Source organism: Anguilla rostrata, chromosome 1, assembly GCF_018555375.3.
Source record: "Anguilla rostrata isolate EN2019 chromosome 1, ASM1855537v3, whole genome shotgun sequence".
Taxonomy (NCBI): domain Eukaryota; kingdom Metazoa; phylum Chordata; class Actinopteri; order Anguilliformes; family Anguillidae; genus Anguilla; species Anguilla rostrata.
The window spans coordinates 25,731,185-25,754,651 of NC_057933.1; the positions used below are offsets into that span (position 1 = coordinate 25,731,185).

The 23,467-nt window shown below is 39.6% G+C and overlaps 1 protein-coding gene across 3 annotated transcripts; it reads left to right on the forward strand.

Moving 5' to 3' along the window:
- The first annotated feature begins 720 nt into the window (after positions 1–720).
- Positions 721–21,732, forward strand: LOC135253052 (proenkephalin-A-like). Of its 3 annotated transcripts, none has more exons than XM_064331835.1 (3): positions 721–803; positions 17,458–17,618; positions 20,074–21,732. In XM_064331835.1, the coding sequence occupies exons 2-3, from the start codon at positions 17,493–17,495 to the stop codon at positions 20,677–20,679; spliced, it is 732 nt and encodes a 243-aa protein (XP_064187905.1). In that variant the 5' UTR covers positions 721–803; positions 17,458–17,492; the 3' UTR covers positions 20,680–21,732. The 3 variants fall into 3 exon arrangements, with proteins under 3 accessions (XP_064187905.1, XP_064187915.1, XP_064187924.1); XM_064331845.1 differs by having other exon boundaries at positions 723–803; positions 17,461–17,618; XM_064331854.1 differs by lacking the exon at positions 721–803 and adding an exon at positions 5,445–5,542.
- The last annotated feature ends 1,735 nt before the right edge of the window (positions 21,733–23,467 follow it).

Consider the following 23,467-nt stretch of genomic DNA (forward strand, 5'->3'; position numbering starts at 1 on the left):
AGACAAACTGAACACTGCAGACATTAACTGTACAAAATGAGACTCCTTCTAATCATGGTATAGCCCAACATTTTCTTAGCCCTTTTGCTGTTTTTGCATTTTAGCTCCCATTTTTGAAAGAGCAATGAATTATTTTCTCCTTGTTTTTTTTCAACTGCACGCTTCCTGACTCATCATTGTGGAACTTTTTTTCAAATAAACTTGAGCAAATATTCATTTGTCTATGGATGCCATCTTCTTAGAACTTCTGTTAACAGAAGATAATCTCTTTTTAAATTGATTACTCGTAAATTGTATTGAGTGCGCAGACTGCACCAAAAAAAAAAAAAAGTCTTGCTTTCGGAATTTTCGGGAAACCTGGCGCGTCAGTGCATAAAGATTGCGAGAATGGACGGGATGGAAAAGAGGTGGGGGAGGCAGGGGAGGTCCTTCGGAATGCAGTACATGACATGCCCAGACTGAAATGTATATTTTTAGCTCCCCCTTGTTTGTTCCCAAAAAGCGTAATCGTGACGTAGGTGATGGTTCGTACGTTAGTACCGACTCCGTGATGTGCTTCTGTCCAACTTCATGCGTAATAGACTCTTCCCTGACTGTGGTTACTGTCTCTGTGCGAGAGATGAGTTGTAAAAGGGGGTGGAGGATAGGGGGAGGGAGGCTGGGCTAAGGGGAGGGGTGTGTCACTATAAAAAGCCAGCCTGACAGCATGTACTTAGTTGTAACAAACAGAGGCTGAAGACAGGAATCTACTGCCAGGCAACCTTTCCAAAACACCAGGACACTTATCCCAACCGCAAAGACAGGTAAGCCTGGATTGTTTGATGAAGCTGAGGAGAGCACGTGTGCTTCCTGGCCTTTTTAACTTTCCTTTTGCTCAGGATTATGAAATTGGAACTGAATTGTGCCGGACTCGCATTGTACTGGGATTGGCTAAACAGTTAATTGGTTTTCATGCAGAGTCCCTGCTTATACTTCTAAATTGTCAGTGACCTCTTTTGTTTATAGCCATGTTATCTATGTAATGCTTTAGCTATCCTTATACAATTAAAGGGAAAAAAACAAGTATATTTTTAGTATTTTTCCTTGATGCTTTCAAGAAAAGCTTCCATCAGATGAATGTTGTATTTCCAAAAATGATCAGCACAAGGTGTTGGCATATTCCCAAGCATGCACTGTAAAATGTTCTGTGTTAAACCAACTCTTACAGCATAAATATGGTTCCAACAGGACTCTGTTAAAGTTGAATTAACACTGGACATTTTACTGTGTATGCTTGTGAATATGCCAGCATATCTCTGAAACACACCTCTGAGGCTGCAAACACTGCTCTGAGCTAACTTATGGATCCTCACACTACATGCTTACTGCGTGCTGGATTATCACCACACACAGTACCGAATCCACATCCTCTGGATGTTATCTCTTCCCTGCTTCCTCTGTTTCTATCAGAAGCCTGCTTTCTGTTCAAGTGCTTTTAGTAGCTGAAGGGTGCTGTTAAAAATCCCAATTGAACCAAAGCTTCATATATGGCTGCTTGTACAAACTTTCATATGTATACAGACCATAATAATACTCTACTGTTGTCTCTAAGAGTCGGTCTGGGGTCAGTGAGTTCAGTCCTAGCTTAAATATTAAGATTTTTTGCTCTGAATGGTGAGCTTCTCTGTGTGCTACTTAGAAGCGATGTAGAGGGCTAGGTTTGTGTAAGATTGAATTTTCTTTATAGCAGTGACAAATTTAATACTCAGAGACAGAGTTGTGTCTTGGTTATTTACTGCTAGTGCCGCCACACATTTTATGTGTGTTTACAAAAATGGATTCTTAAATCACTTCCCCTACCTTATGCTTTAAGCCCAATTCAATCAATATGGGTATGGATCCACAGTGAATAATTTGCTATATTAATGTCATATCAATAGAATATTGTCAATTAATCTTTCTTCTGTAGAGAAATAGACATCTCCCATGATCCACATAATTGACTTTGTCTCTTCCTTGCCTCCTTTGCTATAACTATAATTAAAATTGAAAATGAGTAATTTCAGGATCGTTAGAAGAAACTGTCCTCATCGATTTTGGCTTTAGATGGAAGAAGAGCCGACCTATTTAGTATTATTTTTTATTCTTTTATTTTTCGCAGCGGTAATGGTGATCCTGTTTATCATCACATAAAATGACATTTCCTGATAAGGATACTGACAGGTATACTGCTTTAGTGTCTGGCGCGGGGTGATGGAATCTCAAAATCCTGATGTCTTAAACACTCACTCTATCATTGATGCCCCCATATCAACATGGTGAGGAGCCTGTGATCTGTCCGTATTCAAAGAGTGAGAAATAGCTTATTTTCTGGATTTGTGGCTTTGTGTAAGTACATTCATAAATGACAAAATCAATAACTGAGGATTTAATTTCAGAGAAAGTCTGGCACTTAATTCCAGTGAGAGACTAATACCTAGGCCTTTCCCCCATGACCTCCTGTTACAAGAGATTCCGATGATAAGTTGCCATACAGTATTTCCCTGACATTATTTCCTAGGGCATTTTTATGTATTGTGTAAGCTTTTCCAATTTGGGTTTAGGATCTTTTTTTATTTTTATTTTAAGAGCCGATTGATGACTACCACATGTATGCTGATGGATTTGTCTATTTGAGTGAAGTATATGTTCATATACAGTAATATGAACCCACCAGATTGTTTGACATCATGGTTTGACCTGCAAAAGCAATTATAAATTACATGAGACACATGGATTACATCCAAATGTCTGCCATCAAATGTCCAGATTATTGAATGTCTTTATACTGATTGCCACTGCGGATATTTATAATTATGTTAGTCTTGATAATAAAATATAATGGCCTTATTAAAATTACAATCTTTAGGGTGGGGTGTCAGTGGGGTGGACCCCAGCTTATTTTACGATTGAATTCAGACTGAATTCAGTTAATTTATTTTGTGGACCCTGGCATAATGTTCAAAAGTGGCAAGATGAAAAGGAAAGGTCCGTCTAGAGAACACACACGCTCCCTAATGTCCAATGCATTTTACAGACCTGCTAAAATTAGTTAAATGGGAGAGCCATGATGAGCAGTAGCAGCTGTTGTTAATTCAGTAATAACTGGGTTTAAATCCCATTGTTTGTACAAACAGGATTCTGTGTCAGAATATTTAAATGCATTATGTCAGCCTAAGTCACAATGTAGTTTACAGTGTATTCTTGCTGAAATTCAGATTACAGCATAAACACTAATTAAATGAGCCATTACAAAAGAATGCTTTCATCGCTGTACTTTGCTGTCTGAGGGAAATCTTTATCTACAGGATGTAACGTATACAGCCTTGCACTTCAGAATTCACCACAGAATTAAGTACCTTTGTTTTACATGACTAGTTATTGAAAATTATTCATTTCCAAATGCTGCATCCTGCCTAATAATTAATTCACTGGTTTTTTTTCTTCTTCTTTTTTTTTTAATTTACTTCATTTTGTAACCAGTATTTAATCTTAAATCTGCTATGTGTCTCTGTAGCTGTGAGCACAATAAATGCACTGCTGGTGATTAATATCAATTAATGAGGTAAAGAGGGACAAATCATACTCTTTCATGCAGTAAAATTAATTTTCACACCGACTGAATGGATTAGATTAGAGAATGACAATGCTTCACAAAACCATTTAAAATGTGTAGTCCACTGTTTAACGATGGACACAAAAAATGACCAGGAACATGTTTCATTCTTTGATCCGACTCAGTAAAAAAAGATTTTGTGTCTATTTAACTCTAAAAGAGTTTATATAAGTTCAAGAAGTATTGAATGTACTGCATCAGTTGATTTAACACTGAACATTTTACTGTGAATTAGCCAAATATAATGAACTGAACATTTTGTTTGCCAACAGATTTTTTCTCCTTGCTAACAATGCTTATGGTTTGCCTGCTTTCTTTGTATTGTTAAGGCATGATTCCATGAATAATTTAGAGGATGTCAAGAAATTTGCAGTTGAAACATTAAAGAAATAATGAGAACGATCTGACAGCATGATTGCTATAAATAGAATTCTGATTTTGAACTGATTAGAATGTTGAAAAGCAAAGACACCAATAATTGGTATCATATTCTGTCACTTCTAACCATCAATGACTTATTACCTTGTTATTACATTATAATAACTAATGCAGGATAAAACCACTACTATTAGTCTTGAGCACCAAAGTGAGTCAATGCATACTAATTATTAGGAGTATTAGTACAATTAAAAATACATCATTATATTATATTTATATATAAATTGCATATTGCCCAGACACTATAATTAGATAATTAACGACTGCTGAGTTGTTTTCAAGGGAAATACTTACCAGATAAATATATCAGGAAACAGGCATCCACCTTTTTGCTTTCCAAAGATTTTTCATCGTCTTTTTCCTATACCCGTGGCCTAGAAACTGTGAACTGGAATTGATTGTTTAGAGCTGATATTTCAGGCAGATTTTATAAACGAATTAGTTCATTGGCTCTCTCATTTCATGCCACAAACGTTTTTATCGTCCCTTTTTAAATGACCTATAAACTGGGCTGCTGAATTTTGCTCACTTGGAGAAGCGGAAGAGCTGGGCCTCAGTGATTCTCATGGACTGGCAGTGCAAATCTTCTGAACGGGATTTTCACAGGTGTGTGAATGATTGCTGGGCAGATCCTTGTGGATCTTAACACAGCTTCCCCTGCTTGAGGCACAGAAGATGAACACGGTGTATTAAAGCCAGACGCAACCATTGCAGGAGTGTGAATCTGTTCACCTTTTGCGACATAATGTAAACTTTCCATTCAATTGTATATCATGTCATATATTGGGCTCTGTGACATCCTTTCCCATTTTCTAAGGAAGTTATGATTTTGGGGGGTAACATAATATGTGAAAGGTTTACAACTGAATTTTTCTGTCAATTCTGATTTTCATATTTGATACAGCGTTACAAAAGCATCAGCTTCTAACCCCAAAATACGTCTCTGTTAATACCTTTCCCAATAATAAACAGTTCCTTTCAGAGGGCTGTCATTTTTGATGGCCATCACATGCAGGGGTGGACAGTAACGAAGTACATTTTCTTGAGTACAGTACTTAAGTACATTTTTCGAGTATCTGTACTTTACTTGACTATTTCTTTTTTTGGAAACGTATGACTTTTACTACATTTGAAAGATAAATATTGTACTTTTGACTCCACTACATTTCTATGAAGGTTGTCGTTACTCGTTACTTTGAAGCATAGCTTTGAAGTCAACAGTTGAATATGTTTTTGTTTTCTAAAATGCGATTGGCCACACGCTGTGTTCCTCACAGGAGAAAAACCAACCACAGTAGCCTGCCTACTCCTAATACGCTGTCGGTCAAGTTCAAAGTGCTTGCTTGTTGCACCAGTGGTCGAACAGTTCAATTTTGAACTTGGTGGCGCCGCGGCTGTAATTACGGCGACGGCAGAAGAAAAGGATGATTCTTTTCCACCAGAGCACCCATGGCCGTATCTCAAGTCCAGGTTTGAGATTTGTGAAATTCAAAAAGATTCATATTGTTTTAAATGTTTGCTCTGCTTACCGCGCACGAACTACATCGCTGCATTCAAAAACTCGCCGTCTAACCTGAAAAAGCATGTCGAGGTATGTACTAAACGTTAGCTAACGGTAGCCGGTTTGCTAATTATGAAGTTGTTTGAGCTTGTAGTGGTTGCAGTTTTTATGCTAGGATTGGTCAGATGAAATTTTGTGGAATTTAAATGAAGGGTCGTCCAACTGTTTCACATTTCAGCAATGCTATCTATCAACAGGGGTTAAATTGGGGGTGGACGGCGTCCACCCACCTTTGGTAAATAAATAAATAATTTTGACCGGCAGTTTTACAAATAACTATGACAATCCAGTCCATTTAGGCTCCAGTCCATGTGTCTCCTCTAGCCATTTACTCGCTCAACCAATCGAAAATCCGACGGAAAAAGAAAGAAAAAAAAAAACTCAGAAGGAACAGTCTTTTATATAGACAGTCACAGAAAGAAAAATATCGTTGATTGTCTTGATTGATTGGAGGCGGAGGCGGTAGGTAGTTTCATTAACATGTAATTTCATCTATGCAACATTTTAAAGAGAGGTGAATAAACAGCCCCCACGGCTATTATTAACGGCAACTTTGATTGCTTGAGAAAAATCAGCAGGTTGGTGGTCAGCAGCTAAGATAGGATTTAATATTTCGCACATACATAACGTTTTATTCAGCGGCGCAAAACTTTACTTTAGTCATTGATCTCAACCTATTTTCATTAGTAATTTTCCTTTATAATCAAGCGTGCCAACGATCGGATTAATCAAATGACAAGTAGCTTAACACACAGCGTCTTCATTCCCTGTTAGGGGGATTAAATCATAAATTCAATTTATCCGTTAAAAATCCGTTTGAATCACTAAGTAGTCTACACTTAACAAATAAGTTACACCAGTCTGTTATCTACTATGCTAGCTCTCAGAATAACCAGCAAAAACAAAACCTGCACTTCAATTGTGTTTACAGTCTAGCCTACGCATTGCAGATATTTGCCATGAATACGAGTGCGGAGAAAGAAGTGTATCCGCAAATAATGTTGATAAAAAATGTGCACAAATTTGTACTGCAAATGAAAATAAATGTAGGCTATACGGCCTAGGCTAGGCTACTCGCTAAAACTGCCTATTTGGGGAGAGCTGGCTATATATGATAGTATTGAGTAGCCTATTTTGTGGATTAAATGTATTGATACTCAAGAAAAATCAGGGGAAGATTCCGCTACTGCTTAACGTTTAAATTGATTTTTCTAAATCGCATGTATCATTTAATCACAATGCGAAGAAGCGGTGTCCCTTCCCATTTGATTAGTCAGTTGTTTGCATGCTTGTTAACCAGTGAAAATTAATTAAAACAGTTTGAGGTCAATGATTAGTTTCAAGGAAAGTTTTTTTAAAGGAACATTCTCAGCATTAATGACACTCAATAAACTTATATTATGTAAAACTTGCATCAATAGTATACATACTTTTTAAAACATTGTTTTCCTTAAACTACAATTGTGTGCACAATACATTAAAGATACAACTATTTTGAGCTGAGACATTCATTGGTTTGTACCTTTTTTCACCCACCTCCCACCAGATCTCAGGGTCCACCCACCTCCCATATCCCAATTTAACCCCTGCCTATCATGTGTTGCTATCTAATAACAGTAAACATGCATCTGTAAATGAGCTTCTGTAAATGCATCGTAGAAACAATACAACAGTGCGCTGGCATTAAAAATGAAATGTACTTTTGAATACTTAAGTATTTTTAAAAGCAAGTACTCCAGTACTTTAACTCAAGTAAAAATTTGACTGAACAACTTTCACTTGTAGTGGAGTAATATTTGACCAGGGGTATCTATACTTTGACTCAAGTAATGGAATTGTGTACTTTGTCCACCACTGATCACATGATACATTTTTAATCACACTAGTCACATGACATATGCCTCATTCGCATGTATGCCTGATAGCCAGTATTTGTCAAGTTAACCTTATGTACAGAAGGCAAAAGAAAACAAAGTGTATAGAAATATAATTCTGTATTGTATACTTATACAGAAATGAATTATTATCATTTTCCTCATCATTCACTAGTTGTCATTTATTGATTTGAATTGAAATACTATGCTTTCAAGCATGTGTGATATATGTGATTCTTTTTTCTTTCCTTATTTGAATGTATGTGTACAGACCTGCTGGGAAATTCACTTAGAAACCATGCATTCATTTTATCATCAGGCTAACTCTCAGATGAGACTGGTTCCAAAATCCAGAAGAGTTTGAAAGACTAGGCAGCTGTGACAGTGATGTACCGTCACTGCGGCCCATCTACGCTTACGCTAATTTCTCCCTGTCAGAGTGAGTCTTTTTTTCCCCTAGATAGATTATAATTTTCCCTCTTTTCAAAGTAAATAGCCATGTCACCCTCTAAACAACAAGCCTCAATCTCCATTGAGGCTGACTAAATAAATACATACTGTAAGAGACAGTGATGTTGTACAGTTTGCTGTCTGGAGCAAAACATTCCTTTCCATGGTATTTGTATTGAAGTTGTATTTCAATGTAGGGTTCAATCTATTTTACGATATAAGCATTTCTAAAGCGTTGTTTTAGCTTGCCCAGGGACTAGGTGAAAATTATGCTTTGAGCTAAGTCTGGTAAAATGCTGGTACCAATGTTTTCCTTAGTTTTCTATTTATCATGCCCTAGGTGTCCTATTTTTGCAAACTATATTAGTTAAGCACTTGATTTTTGGCTAGCATTTTCCAACCAGGACCCATCATCTTGTGAGGCTGAAGTGGGTCTTGGTTTTTTTTTTTGTAATGTAATGGGGAAATTAGGCAGGAGCCAATCAGCAGACTAATTTGGGGTGCAGCAATAGGGTCTTGCATTATTTTTACCCAAAACATATGGTAATTATATTATATAGTAATATGCCAATAAAGATCATTCAGTGAGAACATTTTGTTCATTTACAAATGGGCAACATTTCTATTTTACAATTACTTGAGTCCACACAAAGCAAATAGTTGGATGTAGCTTTAAACTGGATCAGTTGTTAAACAGTAACATTTTCAGTGTTAAATGTTCAGTGTTAACTCATACAGTATATATGTGGTCCCTATTGGGCTCATATAATCTTTGTTAAGAGTTTAATTAATAGTGGATATTTTGCAGTGTAGGACAGAGCCTTCAATTTCTTGGTAGGAAAGCCTAAGAATGTAGTATTATGAACTGAATAATTCAAGTAAAATTATGCCTGCAATATTGTAAACATAAGGAGGCATGTTAATTCTATTATTGAGGCATCAATGATAAGTTTATCATCCATAAAATAATAGATGGAAACTATATCCAGCAAAACACAATTAGACCAGTATCATTAGGCTAATATAGCCATGGGATAGCTAACTGACTGGAATGAAACAATACACACCAGTTTCATTTTAACTGTGCATCACACATAGTAAAGAATCGGTATTCTTGCAGCAGCCTTAGACAGTACTGTGTATGCTACAATGGCTTCACATTTGGCTGGCTGTGTGCTATTCCAAACATACATTTATGTCATATGTGAAAATAAATAAAAATAAATTTGTTCAGGCAATATACATTACCGGTGTGAAATTGTAGCCTAATGCCTTTTTGAATTAGCGTGTCTTCTAATGCGCCATGGGTGTCAGGCTGAATCTCATCTCGTTTAAAAATTCTAGTCATTTCTTTCCACCCACAGTATTAGAAATTACTTTTTGTCACCTGATTGCTGAAGTCAGTAGATAATGCAGTTTAAAGTTTATGCATTTCAGAACCAAAATGTTATTGTGGTTTCTCTTTTTATCTACTAAAAGGGAGTATATTTCTGTAAAGTATGGTGGTATTTGGCATTTACACATTTGATAGGCTTCACATTCAGGAACAAATAGCAATAAAAAAAAAAGATCTGCAAAACCTTACAGCTATAAAAAGCATTGTAAAAAATGTAATTTTCAAATATTATCACAGGAATTATCGCAAAAAACATACACATCGATATTGTCTGGGGTAATAAGCATGCCTGAGTGCCAGTCTCCATCTTCCTCAGAGTCTTCCTTCTAATTTGGTATTTGGAATATGATGTGTGGGGTCAATGCCCATCGTTCAGGGCAAATGTGTAGCTGTGTTTGTCTGCTACTCGAGAAATTAACTTGAATCCCGTCCATCTTTTAATCACGCATTGATTATTAACAGGGCCTTCCGGTCTGCCTGGTGAAAATCCGGTGTCAGACTTCTCTTGTCATACGTTTGGAGATAAAAGATTTTATTGAATTTTTGAGTCAAGAGTTTTGAGTACTGGCAGGCTTTCTCTCTTACACATTAAATGAAAGTAATCTGAGCACAGAATCAGACTGCAGTACACATTCGTTAAACTCTACATGTAAGCATGATTTAAAATGAAGTGTGTTTAAATGCAAAATGCTATTAGACATCATGGAACCCATTCTTATAATATGTCTATTCATTGATTTTTCCATTTCTGTTGTCAATATTGCTCGAAGCAAACGTCCTGACAATAAATCCTAAAGTGGCAGCTGTGTAATAAACTCAATAAAGGTCTATACATATGACGACTGATATGGACTGTGGATACTAGGAAAGTTGTTGTTCAGAACTGCTTTGGCAGAGCCAGGGAGTCTCATTGCCCTGCCTTGTCCCTCTGTCTAATGTAGACTGTCAGTTCTTCTCAATAGTCGCCACACATTTCTTTACGTGAACAGTTTAAACCGTAGTGAATAGTTCAGGCAATGGCCCAGATTCAGTTATCATCCATCATTTTGATTCCGGTAAATTTAATTTTTATAGTTTCTTTTTCTTCACAAACGCACTTTTGCGAGTTTAGAAAACACCAAGATGAACTTGTCAAATTGTACTCGTGACAAAAAAATCCAACACAAAAGAAACGTTAATTCAGTAACTGCGTTTGTATATGCTATAGCTCTTCAATCAATTAAATCAATTAAAACAACTGTGTAACATTCAGACTCACATTTCCTTAATTATTTGTGCATAGTTTAAATAATTTATCGTCTTGCCTGCTTCTTTACACACAAATCAAGGTGATATTTTGCCAAATAACATTCAATTCTTCAAAATCCCTTGCCTGTATGTTCACAGACACATGCGATTCTGGTGTACGCCTGACTTCCGATTGAGTGAAATCTCATTATTTTGACGCACGCCATTTAGCTAGAATGTGAACGGTGAAGTTGTCAAAAGGACTGCGACCGCGGGTCCCGATCGACCGACGCGCAAATATATCATGAGTGAGATCGATCGTCCGTACGTTCGCGGCCCCCCCGACTGAAAAACGGATGCCTGTGTGGGCACTGCGATCCAGCGGGGCTCCGCCTGTGCGCGGAGTCTGTGTATGACATATTGATCTTGAAGGAGAGGGTGATGAAATGAGCCGTGCGCAATAAAGACCCAGATGGGCCCCCGTGCCTTTGATGCATTGTTTATTTCCAGCCAGCCACGCAAGGCATCGCCGGGTTTTTCCGTCTCGGGCTAAGAGGCACCCGGAATGATGGCAGAGAGCAGACATGAATGCGGGCAGGTGGGGGAGGGGGGCGAATAATATTTAAGCTTGACAAATCCAAATCCAAAACAATACGGATTTATGCTGTGTGTACCCACTGTGTGCCTGTGTGAGTTATTAGATCAGAGGAGGAAAGAGCTACTGAATAATAGAGGCAGCATGTGGGTGGCAGGAGTAACAGGGAGATGAGAGGGATTACAGTGCTTGTGAACACACACACACACACACACACACAAGCACTCACAGACACACAAACAAAGACCTGTGCATGCACACACACACGCACACAAGCAGACACAGACACACACACACATGCACACACACACACACACACAAACAAACACCTGTGCAGGCACATACACAGACACAGACACACAAACAAACAACTGTGCATGCACACACACACATACACACACACACAAATATGAAGATATAGAAAAGAGGGGGTTTGTGTACTGATACTTCAGTGCTTTTCCTACTCAGATAGCTACTATGCCATTGCCCTTCAAATGCATAACTACGTGGTACATTGGCCACAACTAAAAGTGAAATGGGCCCCTTCTGTCTTTTTTAATAGAAAGAGGAGATACAATCTGCTTGGCTCTCACAGGAAATCCTGCCAGATGTGCACGCTATAATCCCATTTATTTCTAAGTCATTTCTCAAGTTATAAAGTGATTTAAAATGTCTAACCTCTGAAGAAATTCTGTAGTTAAAGAAGAAAAAACGTTTTTAAAGAACATTAAGATAACAGCTAGTATTTAGAATATATTGCACACAATTCATTGACACCAAGGAGCAAAGCAAATACAAAACTCTCCTGTCTTTGCACGCTAGTCCACTTTGGACAACGATGTCACTTAGAAAGGGAATAGAGAAGCCTTAAGAGTTTGTAATAGGTGAAGTTATGGCTGTAAATCACCCACTCATCTGAACCACAATTAGGGGACTTGAAGTCTATTTCTGTTGACTTGAACTTGATTACATTTGAAATGAGTGTAGGCTATATAATCTAGCAGTTGCTCTGGACCAGGGCTTCTGCTGAATCAATAAAGAGTGTGCCCAGCAGTGCTGTCCACACCTGGTCGTCCTGGAGACAACAGCTCCCGTGGGGTTGGGACACGCCTTCCAGAAGCTGATTGATACTTAAAAATAATGACAGATTGTCTGATTGTCTCCTATAAGGCCTCTCACTGCGCTTGTGCCATCTGCACTGACTTTTAGAAAAATCTATGGAACATTTGACAATTCTCAAAGCGCACCATCAAAGTAACTGCTTCTTCTTAAATTACATATCGTAATTCACTGTCATAGTTGTAGTTTCTCCTGTTTTCTTGAATGTGTCACCACTAGACAGAAGCTTGCTCTTGATTCCCAGGTAGAGAAAGTCTTCTCTTCTAAGTCAAATTTAAACGTCATCCAAAGGGGTCAACTGGAAAAGTAGCTTTAGCAGTGGAGCTGTACATTAATTTAAACTTTCCATGGGAAAAGCCAAGCATTTAAAAATGAACCTCTGGGAAAGTGTGCTGCTGGAAATGCAAAAGTTGAACTATGTCAGTAGCACACAAAAAGCAAAAATTGCTCTCCTTTGGCCTCTCTATCACACTGGACCATCCTGGTTGCATTTTGAATGTGGACATGGCTGACATCACACTAGGCCAGAAATCACATGTACTCTATTTCGAACCATAACAAACAGACATATCCCTTATTGGTCCCCTGATGCCAAATAGCTTAGCATCCAATCGCTTGGCATAAGGCCTTAAATATTTTTCTAGACTAGGCTAGGAAAATGTTCATACTGCAAGAAAATACCTTTCAGTAGACTTTTATTTCTGCCACTGTAAAATCCTGACACAAATTTGAAAATGTGTTGTTTTTGAATCTATACATTTGTGTTGCTTCATTGGGCTGTTGTGCTGGGTCCTCTGTGAGATTTTGCCATTGGTCACACTGCCTGGTAATCAACATGCAAGATGTCTAAACTCAGGCAGACATGCTGGCATATGGCTCAGTGATCGCTTGTTGTCTGGCTGCGTGGAGCACTACTCACCAGTGTTAATTTTGCCTCCATTTTCTGATTTAGTCACAGTCACATTGTTTTGAGTAAAAACATTTTAGTTTAACTATCTATATGTGTTTAATTGTCTCCAACATTTAGTCCATTGTATCGGCATAGACTTAGTCAGACAAATTTGTATCTTGGTTACATGTATATGAAAATGTGACCAAACTTTAGTTTAACCTTCGTCTCCCATTAAAAACGATTTGGACTCACATGTATTGAGTTGGCATTATTCGCAATGCACACACATAAATGAACATGAGCAATATGTGACAGAACGGTTCTTTGTGTTAACATTAAGTTAGGGAAATCTACATTGGTTTTGTCTCCAAGGTAACGCACTGGACTAGTCTCTGCAGTTGGTGTCAGTAGTTCAAATTCGATGACATAGATAGGATAACAATGAGCAATATGTGAGACAAGAGGACAAAGGCTGGTAACCAGATTAGAGTAATAGGGAAATCGCATATTTAGTTACAGAGGAAGACTGGAGCTTGTTTCTCGCGTGGGGTTCAGCCAGTCACAGGCATGCATGCATCACAGACAGCGAAACACCAAATCTCTACAGAAAGCTCATTTTGGCAAAATCATTTTATTTATTAATTTTTTTCAAAATTGCAAGCACAGATTTTACAGGACATTTTTGTTTTGTAACATTTTCTTAAGTAAATCAGTTATTGTTGTCCCCTAATTTTTGTCATTGTAATAAAAAAAAACAGGTTGTTTGGGCAACGTTTCATAACTATATTCTACAAAATGAACACTGCTACTCACCCATTCTGCATCACGCCTTGCTGTTCTGTATGATCTGTGCCTTTTGTTATCAAACTTAATATGCTCCCACTGTTTTGCCCTCAGAGGGGTACCACACTGCTCTGGCAAATTATACATTTCCTTTACTAATAATCGAAAAATATTCTGTATGGGGGAAAAAAAACCTCACTATGACTTCCAGTGAGGTGTATGGCTCTGATTGGCTGATTTTACCCTGCCAGTTCTTTCATGGTCTGTGATCTTAGATGTCTTCTTTGCATTTCTCCAAGACAAAGTGATGGACAAATTTGGACAAATTGATTGAATCAAGACCATAGTTTTTTGCATGAGTGATTACAGTGGGAGGGGCCTATCTATTCCTACGGAGTCAATTGAGCAGTCTTTGGTATCACATAATCAACCCTACCCAACCCTAGTCATATGCATATATGTTATGTTATTCCATTCTTGTTGTTACTGTAACTTCTTTGATATGTATCTATGTGTCTTATCATAATAGATTTACCTAATTTGCTGCTCACTCTTCTTCCCTGTTCTCATTATGCCTCACGCACTCTTGCACACTGCAGAAAAGGGGGTGGTGAGCTCCCCTAATTGCCTACTGTTTAATGTAGACTCCGAAATTGTGCCTCAGAAGATGAGCTGTACACAATTAATGTGTAAGGTAACATTACCAAGGGTATGTGTGGACTGTTACCAATGGGGTAGAGTCAAAGAACTGTAAAAATGAAAACATTTAGCAACATGCTATTTCACACTGAGTAATGATTCACAGCTAGCTCTGCCAAACTTACATCTAGTTATTCACACCCTAAGTAAATAAAATTAATAAGCTTATCACAGAACCTTATGGGGCCAGACTTCAAGTCAGGTACCCTTTCAGGCAATAAAAAATCAGGTGGTTTTTAGAAATCTCTCCAAAAAAAAGTTTTGAACTTCAGACCAGGAGTTGTTAGATTAAATATTAATTCCTAAACAACATCCATCAGCTTGCGAAACCAAAACCATGGAACTGAGGTTGCCACTTAACTAGAGAGTTAACAATCAAGATCAGGAAAAAAAGGTTGGAAATTAAAATAGTGTGCAGGGGTAAAAAAAACTCTTAAACTCTTTGTTAATAAATGCAAATGTCAATGTCTGTATAATTTATGCTTTAATATCATAGCCATTGCCCCTATTTACTTACACCTTGAGTATACTCATTCATTCTCCTGTCCCTTAAATGTAATAAATGTTGACCGATGAGCTTGGGGTACTCTGTTTTAATGTAATACAGTTAACTCTCAACAAAGTATTAACTGAAAAGTGAGCATATTAAGCAGAGACCTGCTAGTTTTCCAGCAGAATTATGTTTTATGACACGTTTTAGATTCATGAGCCGAGCTGTACCAATCCCACATCGCTCACATCATCATTTCAAAAATTCTTTTTTTATTAGTCTCCTGCCGTTTCCTAGATGATGAGAGATAACTAAGTAAAACTTTCAGAGGAGACAGGCTACTAAGGAATGACAAGAGACCTGTTGGTTTTAAGGACACGCTTGTGTTTTTTGAGAAGTTTTAGTGTGCTGTGCACCAGAACATTTACATCTATGTGTATTTATTTAATGCACTTTTCCAGAGTGACTTAGAACACGGGGAAAACCGAGGACACCTGAACATCACACCCATATGTGCTTGTTGAACTTCTCATTCCAAAGCCATTGGTATTAATGTGGAGTTGGACCCCCCCCACCCCACTTTGCTGCTGTTCTGGGAAGCCTTTCCACTAGATTTTGGAACATGGCTGCAGGGATTTGCTTCTATTCAGCCACAAGAGCATTAGTGAGGTGCACTGATGTTGGGCATAAGGCCTGGCTCGCAGTCAGCATTCCAATTCATCCCAAAGGTGTTTGATGGGGAAGAGGTCAGGGCTCTGTGTAGCAAATCATTTCTTTATGGACCTTGTTTTGTGCATGAGGCATTGTCATGCTGTAACAGGACAGGACCTTCCCAAAACTGTTGCCACAAAGTTGAAAGCATACAATTCTCTAGAATGTCACTGTATCCTGTAGCATTAAGTTTTCCTTTCGCTGGAACTAAGGGGCCTAGCCAAACCATGAAAAACCAACCCAGACCATTATGCCTGCTCCACCAAACTTTACAGTTGGCAGTATTCGGGCCAGTATTCTTGGCACAATGCATTTCCCCAAACCCAGATTCATCCATAAGACTGCCAGAAAGTGAAGAGTGATTCATCACTCCAGAGAGCGCATTTCCACTGCTCCAGAGTCCAATTACACCACCAATTAGACCACTCCAGTCGACGCTTGGCATTGCCCATGGTGATCTTAGGCTTGTGTACGGCTGCTCGACCATGGAAACCAATTTCATGAAGCTGTTGACAAACAGTTCTTGTGCTGACATTGTTTCCAAAGGTAGTTTGGAGCTCTGTAGTGAGTATAATCAAGGACAAGGTTTTTTACACGCTTCAGCACTTGGTGGTCTTGTTCTGTGACCTTGTGTGGCCTCCTGCTTTGTGGCTGAGCTGTTGTTACTCATATACGTTTACACTTCACAACAACAGCACTTACAGTTGACTGGGGAATCTCTAGCAGTGCAGAAATTTGATGGACTGACTTGTTGGAAAGGTGGCATCCTATGACAGTGACACGTTGAAAGCTCATCTGTACGACCCATTCTACTGCTAATGTTTTGCATGCTTGATTTTATGCACCTGTTAGCAATGGGTGTGGCTGAAAACAGCCAAAACCACTAATTAGAAGGGGTGTCCACATACTTTTGGAAATGTAGTGTATACTGTATATATCCATATATATAAATACAAGCATTGACTGTCGCACAGTTGAAATGAGTGCCAGTGTATAAAACCATACCATAATTTACATATTGGCACTGTTGCATTGCAAGAAGGAAGTTCTGGGTTCGAGTCCTGACTCGTCTGATCCTCTCTGTGTGGACTTTGCATGTTCTCCATGTGTTTTAGTGGATTTCTTATGATAAGTGACGCTAGGTATACTCCTGTCATTGCCCTTAACTTAAAGCACTGGCCTTAGAACTGGAGTTGGACCCCAGGTGCTGCACTGTGGTTGGCCAATGCTCCAAAGTAGCTAGGATGGGTTAAATGCAAAGGCCAAATCACTCCATGGGGTTCAGTAAAGTATATATTATCTTATCTTAAGATGAATGCCCATCGTAAAAGAGTGGAATCATTAAGTACGAACAGTACCTGTAGTAATGGGGAGGTGTCTGCAGAACACTGAATCTTGGATCAGTGACTCTTAGCCACAGATTTTGTGGATCAGTGAAACTTACATTGTGTAAAAATGGTGCTCTCCATTATTATTTTTTGCAGTGCTAAAGCAGAGGCTATATGTGCCAAATTATTTCTAGGCCTCTAGTACTTCTATGATGAAACGCATATTGCCATCAGCTTTGTGTTCTTTTTTCACTGTTCAGCAGGCCCTGCCGACTGATTGTTTGCCCTCTGCGTCATGAAGACCCCCTTGTGGACCCTGCTGCTGCTGCTGTGTCTCTGTGTCCCAGGACGCTGCGACTGCCAGAGGGACTGTCTCGCCTGCAGCCAGAGCCTTCCTAAAGAGCAGGCCTTCAGCATGCTGGTGAGACCCGGCGCCTCTGATCCCGTCCCCACAAGATCACGTGTCCCCGCCGCACGACCCGTGGGTCTTCATCACAGAGTCTCTGATCCTGTCCTCGTGATGACACATATTCCCATCACGTCCCCAGAGAGCTTCCACGCATCCCTATCGCGTGGCGCGCAGGCCCGCGTTACATAATTCACCGCTCCGTTTAGCATAACGCAAAGGTCCCCGCGAAGGAACGTAAATCTCAATTTACCGTCGCTGACGGCTATAGTTCATACAGCGAGCCAGATAATCTTACTCCCACTTAGCCCACAGAAATGTCTTAACGCATACATTTGTATCACACAACACCACAGGCTCCTCTCACGCAACCGAAACCTTCAAAACACAAAAGTCATGGCCACACGCTTGCGTACGCACACACACACACACACACACACACACACGCACACACACATGCACACACACCTGCCCGAGTGCATATAACGACAATGAAAGCCAAAGATATACGGTTTGGTGTTTTTCCGACAGAAAGGCTTCTCAGGCTGGGTGAGTCGGCGAGCGATGGTGGATGTAATTTACTCGCAGTCTATTCAGACACAAGCAGCTGCAGTGATTTGATTATCTTTGCGTAATTACACTGTGGAGCGTTATCAGCTGGCGATGGGAACGGTGGTAATTGGCACAACAGGGAAGGGTTCCCTTCGGATCCAGACCTCCCCAGGGTGTTCAGTCGCTCTAAAACAAGGATGACCAGCGAGGGCAGGCCCACCCGCCCCCCCCCCCCCCCTCCCTCCACCCCTCCACCCCTCCACCCCTCCGTACCAGCTGACTCACAGAGGCCCCTGGGTCCTGCCTTTCATTTGCGGCGCCTAATTGATTCTCAATTGATTTTCCATGAACATTTTTAATTCCCCTTTCTTTTCAGCGGCCTCCTCTTTCACACAGGTCTTTTGTAAGTTTACTATAAGCTTACCTGGTCCAATTGTGGGTGGTAGTAGTTAGAAGATGGAACTCTTCTGGTATACCCCAGGGCAAGACATTTAACCTGGATCACTTCAGCAAAGACAGCTAAATAAATGGGTAAATTAATAAGGTCACGTGGCAAGCAAATGAATGATGGCACATATTGATGGGACGACATATTTATTGTTTTTTAACAAATGGTTTTTTGCAATTATTTTTCACCGCCAAAATGCACTAAAACTACTACTATGTCTCAAAATCCAATCGTTCTCCCAACATGGGAGATTGATCATAACACAATCATAACGCAATTGCCTAAAAAACGCAACAGGTAGCATTAAAATAGATGCATCATTTTTTGTTAGTCATGGAAGTAGTAAGCTCTCTAGTTATGCTCTTTAGTTTTCATCTCTTGTTGTTGTTGAATGAATTGTGGGGATGCGTATCTTACCTGTTGGTTTTCTAGAAAATTCTAACACCAGATTTTGGCAGCACTCTCAAACCGACCTCTCTCATTAATAACCATGATGTACCACATGATTCATTAAAGTAGTACAAATCTCATCTGAGACTGCAACCCTTGGTCTCCCTCTTTGTTGTTCCCCAAAACTCATGGATCCCCTTCTCCCTCTCCCTCTTCAGGACAATATTCTTCCTCTGTCAGGCACTTCTCTATCTCTTGCTGGGCCCATCTTTGCATAAAAAATCATTCCGAAGATGTCCCCATTTACTGTATATATATCGTCATTAAAATGAAAATACCAGGAAAACTGAGATGGGAATCAGCTGTGGTTGGTCTCATTTACATAAAATCAATCAACAGTTTTTTCACCATTATCTCCATAACCATTATTATCTACCGTTTCAGGATCTGCAACAATGTTTCAATGTGGTATTTGCGATGTAGGACATTGCTGTGCACTTGAATTTTGTTAGGTTTTGAACTTAAATGTAAGAGTTTTGAAAAGAGTGGCCTGTAGATATATAGTATATTGGTGGTTGTGTTTGAGTGAGAAAATAATGAAAGAATTGTGAAAGGTTTTCAAAGCAATGAAAAATCTATCAAAGTTTCATCCACACAGAGTGCTGTTGTGCTGTGTGAAGAGTTTTGAAAAAGCGAACTCTGAAAGTACTGAGATAATCAATTGTAAAAACCGCAATACCATCTTAAACTTTGATATGTTCTAGAATTGGGAACACTGTTTTGTGCATAAGCAGGCTCTAATCCAAGAAGGATCAGAGTGCAAATACGTTCTAGAACATTCCTCCAGAACGACAGATGTTGCCTAACATGTACAAATGTAACACCTCAGGAGCGTGGCCTGTCTGTCTGGTGGTGACGGCTGAGGTATCTGGACTTAATGAGAAATTCTTGGCCCTCTTTTTGCCATGTCACTGAGCATAATGACATACAGATGTTGTGTTACACATCATTACTCTGATTAACTAGGCTTGTAAAATGAGGACGTTCCCTTACGGAGCATGTGTGTCTCCATCTCCTCAGGCCTGTCTGGTGGAGTGCGAGGGTGGTACTGCTCCGACCACTACCTGGGAGTTGTGCCGCCAAGTCATTGATCAAGCGCAGTTCCCCTCCCTACCACTAGGGAGCTCCATGCTGAAAAGAGACAAAGAGGAATTGGCTGCCCTGCTGCCCGCTAATCAGGAAAACAGTGGACTCCTGTACTCTGAGGCTCTGCAACACTTCAGCCAGGTGGCGCGGGCGCTGGGATTGGACGAGCTGGACAGGGAGGGCCGGACAGCTCAGCTCAGCACTGCCTACCGCTCCGAGCCGCGCGGGTCTGAGGAAGAAGAAGAGCGACAGGAAGAGGAGGACGGCGCGGGGGAAGGGCAGCGGGATGGGGCAGCCCTCAGTCTGACCAAGCGCTTCGGGGGCTTCCTGAAAGGCAAGCACGGGTACAGGAAGCTAATGGACCCAGGCCGGTACCTGCAGAAGCGCTACGGGGGATTCATAGGCGTCCGCAAATCTGCCCGCAAGTGGAACAATCAGAAACGCTTCAGCGAGTTCCTCAAGCAGTACCTGAGCCTGACCACCCGCGCCAGCGAGTTCGACAGCGTCTCCGCCGACATCAGGGAACAGAACGAGGTGTAGCTCCGCCCCCCCCCCACGCCCGGGATGAAAAATTGATAACTTGCAGCCACTATGACGTGAAATACTGAATGCGGAGTGTGTTTCAACCATTCTTTCTGTAAATAAAGGCCCACATTTCAATGAATGACATGGTTAATTCACGAAATGAAGTTCTGAACTGAAGTGAATGTATATGCTACATTACAAGTTTAACCATACTGAAAATGGTCACATGGCTACCTGTTAAAATTTCTAACAGAAATGTTTACAGTCTTAGATAGCTCATCTTTGTTTGTTACAGAAGCAGCTTACAAATAAATACCAGCTGATATTATTGCTTATTTAATTGTTGAATGTTTCATACGATTGAAACATTTCAATTAGGCAAACTTCTGATTAAAAATAGACTGAATCTGAATCCCGTGGTCTCAATTCATATATTTTAAACACTTCACCAAAAGAGCACTTTATATGTTCAAGTTAGAGTGTATTTGCTAAACCTTGGCAGGGTTGTTACTTCAACTCTGCATCATACCTTGAATGAGGATATTCTCATCCGTTTGATAATGCTACCCCCTTGTGGTCATAAAGAAAATATAAACTTTTTCCAATTTTGAACTTGGCATCAAGGGGGTAACCAAATCCATAAATATTATTAAAATATTGGTAAAGAAAACTGTTTATGATCAAAAAGTTTACAAGTAGAGAAGACAGATTGGACTTGCATGTTGTAAATCTCGCCATGTTTGTTTGTAAATATAAAAAAATCTAATTAAAGGAGGGTACCACGATTTGCAGTTTTCAGACAGTTAAATAACTCAAAAAATGCCAAATGAATATTCTGTAATAAGGTAAACAAGGGACTGTTTCCACGTGACATACTCTGTTAGCCTGCTATCACTGGGAACATTTCTTCACTGCTGAGTAGACTATTTAGTATTTGACCTGTTTGTGTACGTATTCTTTCAAATTTGTTTCCTTATTTATTTTTGTGTGCAACTATTTGAGTACTCTATATAAACATGTACAGAGAAAAATGAACATAAAAACGATAAATAAATTAGTTTAATATTTCTTTTGTGGATTGTCATGCAACAAATGATTCTGTCTCGAAGTGATTCTTTTTCTGACTCATGCATTTGAGGACTCAGGACAGAAGGGCTGCTGAAGGGTGGGTTCAAAACTGGCACAGCAAAAATAAGCAGCAATCCCTTGGATTCATGAATCACTGACTACTCAAGTGAGTGGTCCAAAGGATTACTATTGAAGTAAAACAGTGCACCCCCACATAAGGGGGAAAATGGTACATTTTAAATCTTTAGGGTGCCTATCACTGGATTGGGCCGAAGAGGGCAACAGTGCCGCCGTGTCCTGTATGCATGATATGCAGTGCGGGTGGGCTCTGCCTCATGCAAAATGGCTACATGGCCCCTACTTATGAAATACAATAGCCCCCCATCCCCTGGTCCGAGAACACAATCTTCCCCATCCCCCCTGGTCCGCAATAGCAATCATCTCCCTCCCCCTTAGACTCAGTCCACAATCGCAGTCACAATATCTACATTTCATTCTTTATTTAGGTCCACATTTATAAAATACATCATAACGGCCCAAATATATTTCAGCTGCTGTCTGATGTCCTTCACTTGAGTAGCAGAAAGCATACCAGTAGGGATAAAGCAAACAAAATGCAGGTTAGATATTTGCATCTCAATTGCACTGACAGGAAACATTATGGGTACAAGAAACATCATCTCCTCCATATACCGCGACTGCCTATAATGGAGGAAACTGAGTAATATTTTGTTAGCCACTTTGCTCTCCATTTTGCCAACCCCATTATCCTGTGGACATGGCCAAGGCTTCAAAATATATAAACTACTAAGTTGACACTTATACCCCTTAGGCCTTAGTATTACAGTAGATCACACCTGAATCTTAGTTTTACAGTTGATCACTTCTGGACCTTAGTATTACAGTAGATCATGTCTGGATCCTAGTATTACAGTAGATCATATCTAGATCTTAGTATTATAGTAGATCATATCTGAATCTTAATATTACAGTAGATCATGTCTGGACCTTATTATTATAGTAGACCATATCTGGACCTTAGTATTACAGTATATCACATCCGGACCTTAGCAATGCAGTAGATCTCATTCGGACCTTATCACTACAGTAGATCACATCCAGATCTTAGTAATACAATAGATCATATCCGGACCTTAGCATTACAGTAGATTACATCCGGACCTCAGCATTACAGTAGATCGTATCTTGACCCTAGAATTACAGTAGATCACATCTGGACCCCAGTATTACAGTAGATCATGTCTGGATTCTAGTATTATGGAAGATCATATCTGGATCTTAGCATTACAACTGATCACATCTGGACCTTAGCATTATAGTCAATCACACATGGGCCTTAGTATTACAGTAGATCACACCTGAATCTTTTTACAGTAATCACTTCGGGACCTTAGTTTTGAAGTAGATCATATCTGGACCTTAGTATTACAGTAGATCACGTCTGGACCTTATTGTGATATAATTTCTGCACTTTAGTGTTAAAAAAGTCTGGGCCTTAGAAATAGACCACACCCCAACTCATGATAAATTCGGAATGTAGAAAGGTTATTCTTTGACCAGCTTTAAACTGGAGTTCTCTTACTCCTGGACCATTTCTGAAAGAACATGCCCAAAAAGAAAGCATACTTGATTTTATATGAAACATGAGAACGCGCCTGGAGATATACACAGGCCATAACGAATCATGAACAACAGGACTCATTCATTTCAACCT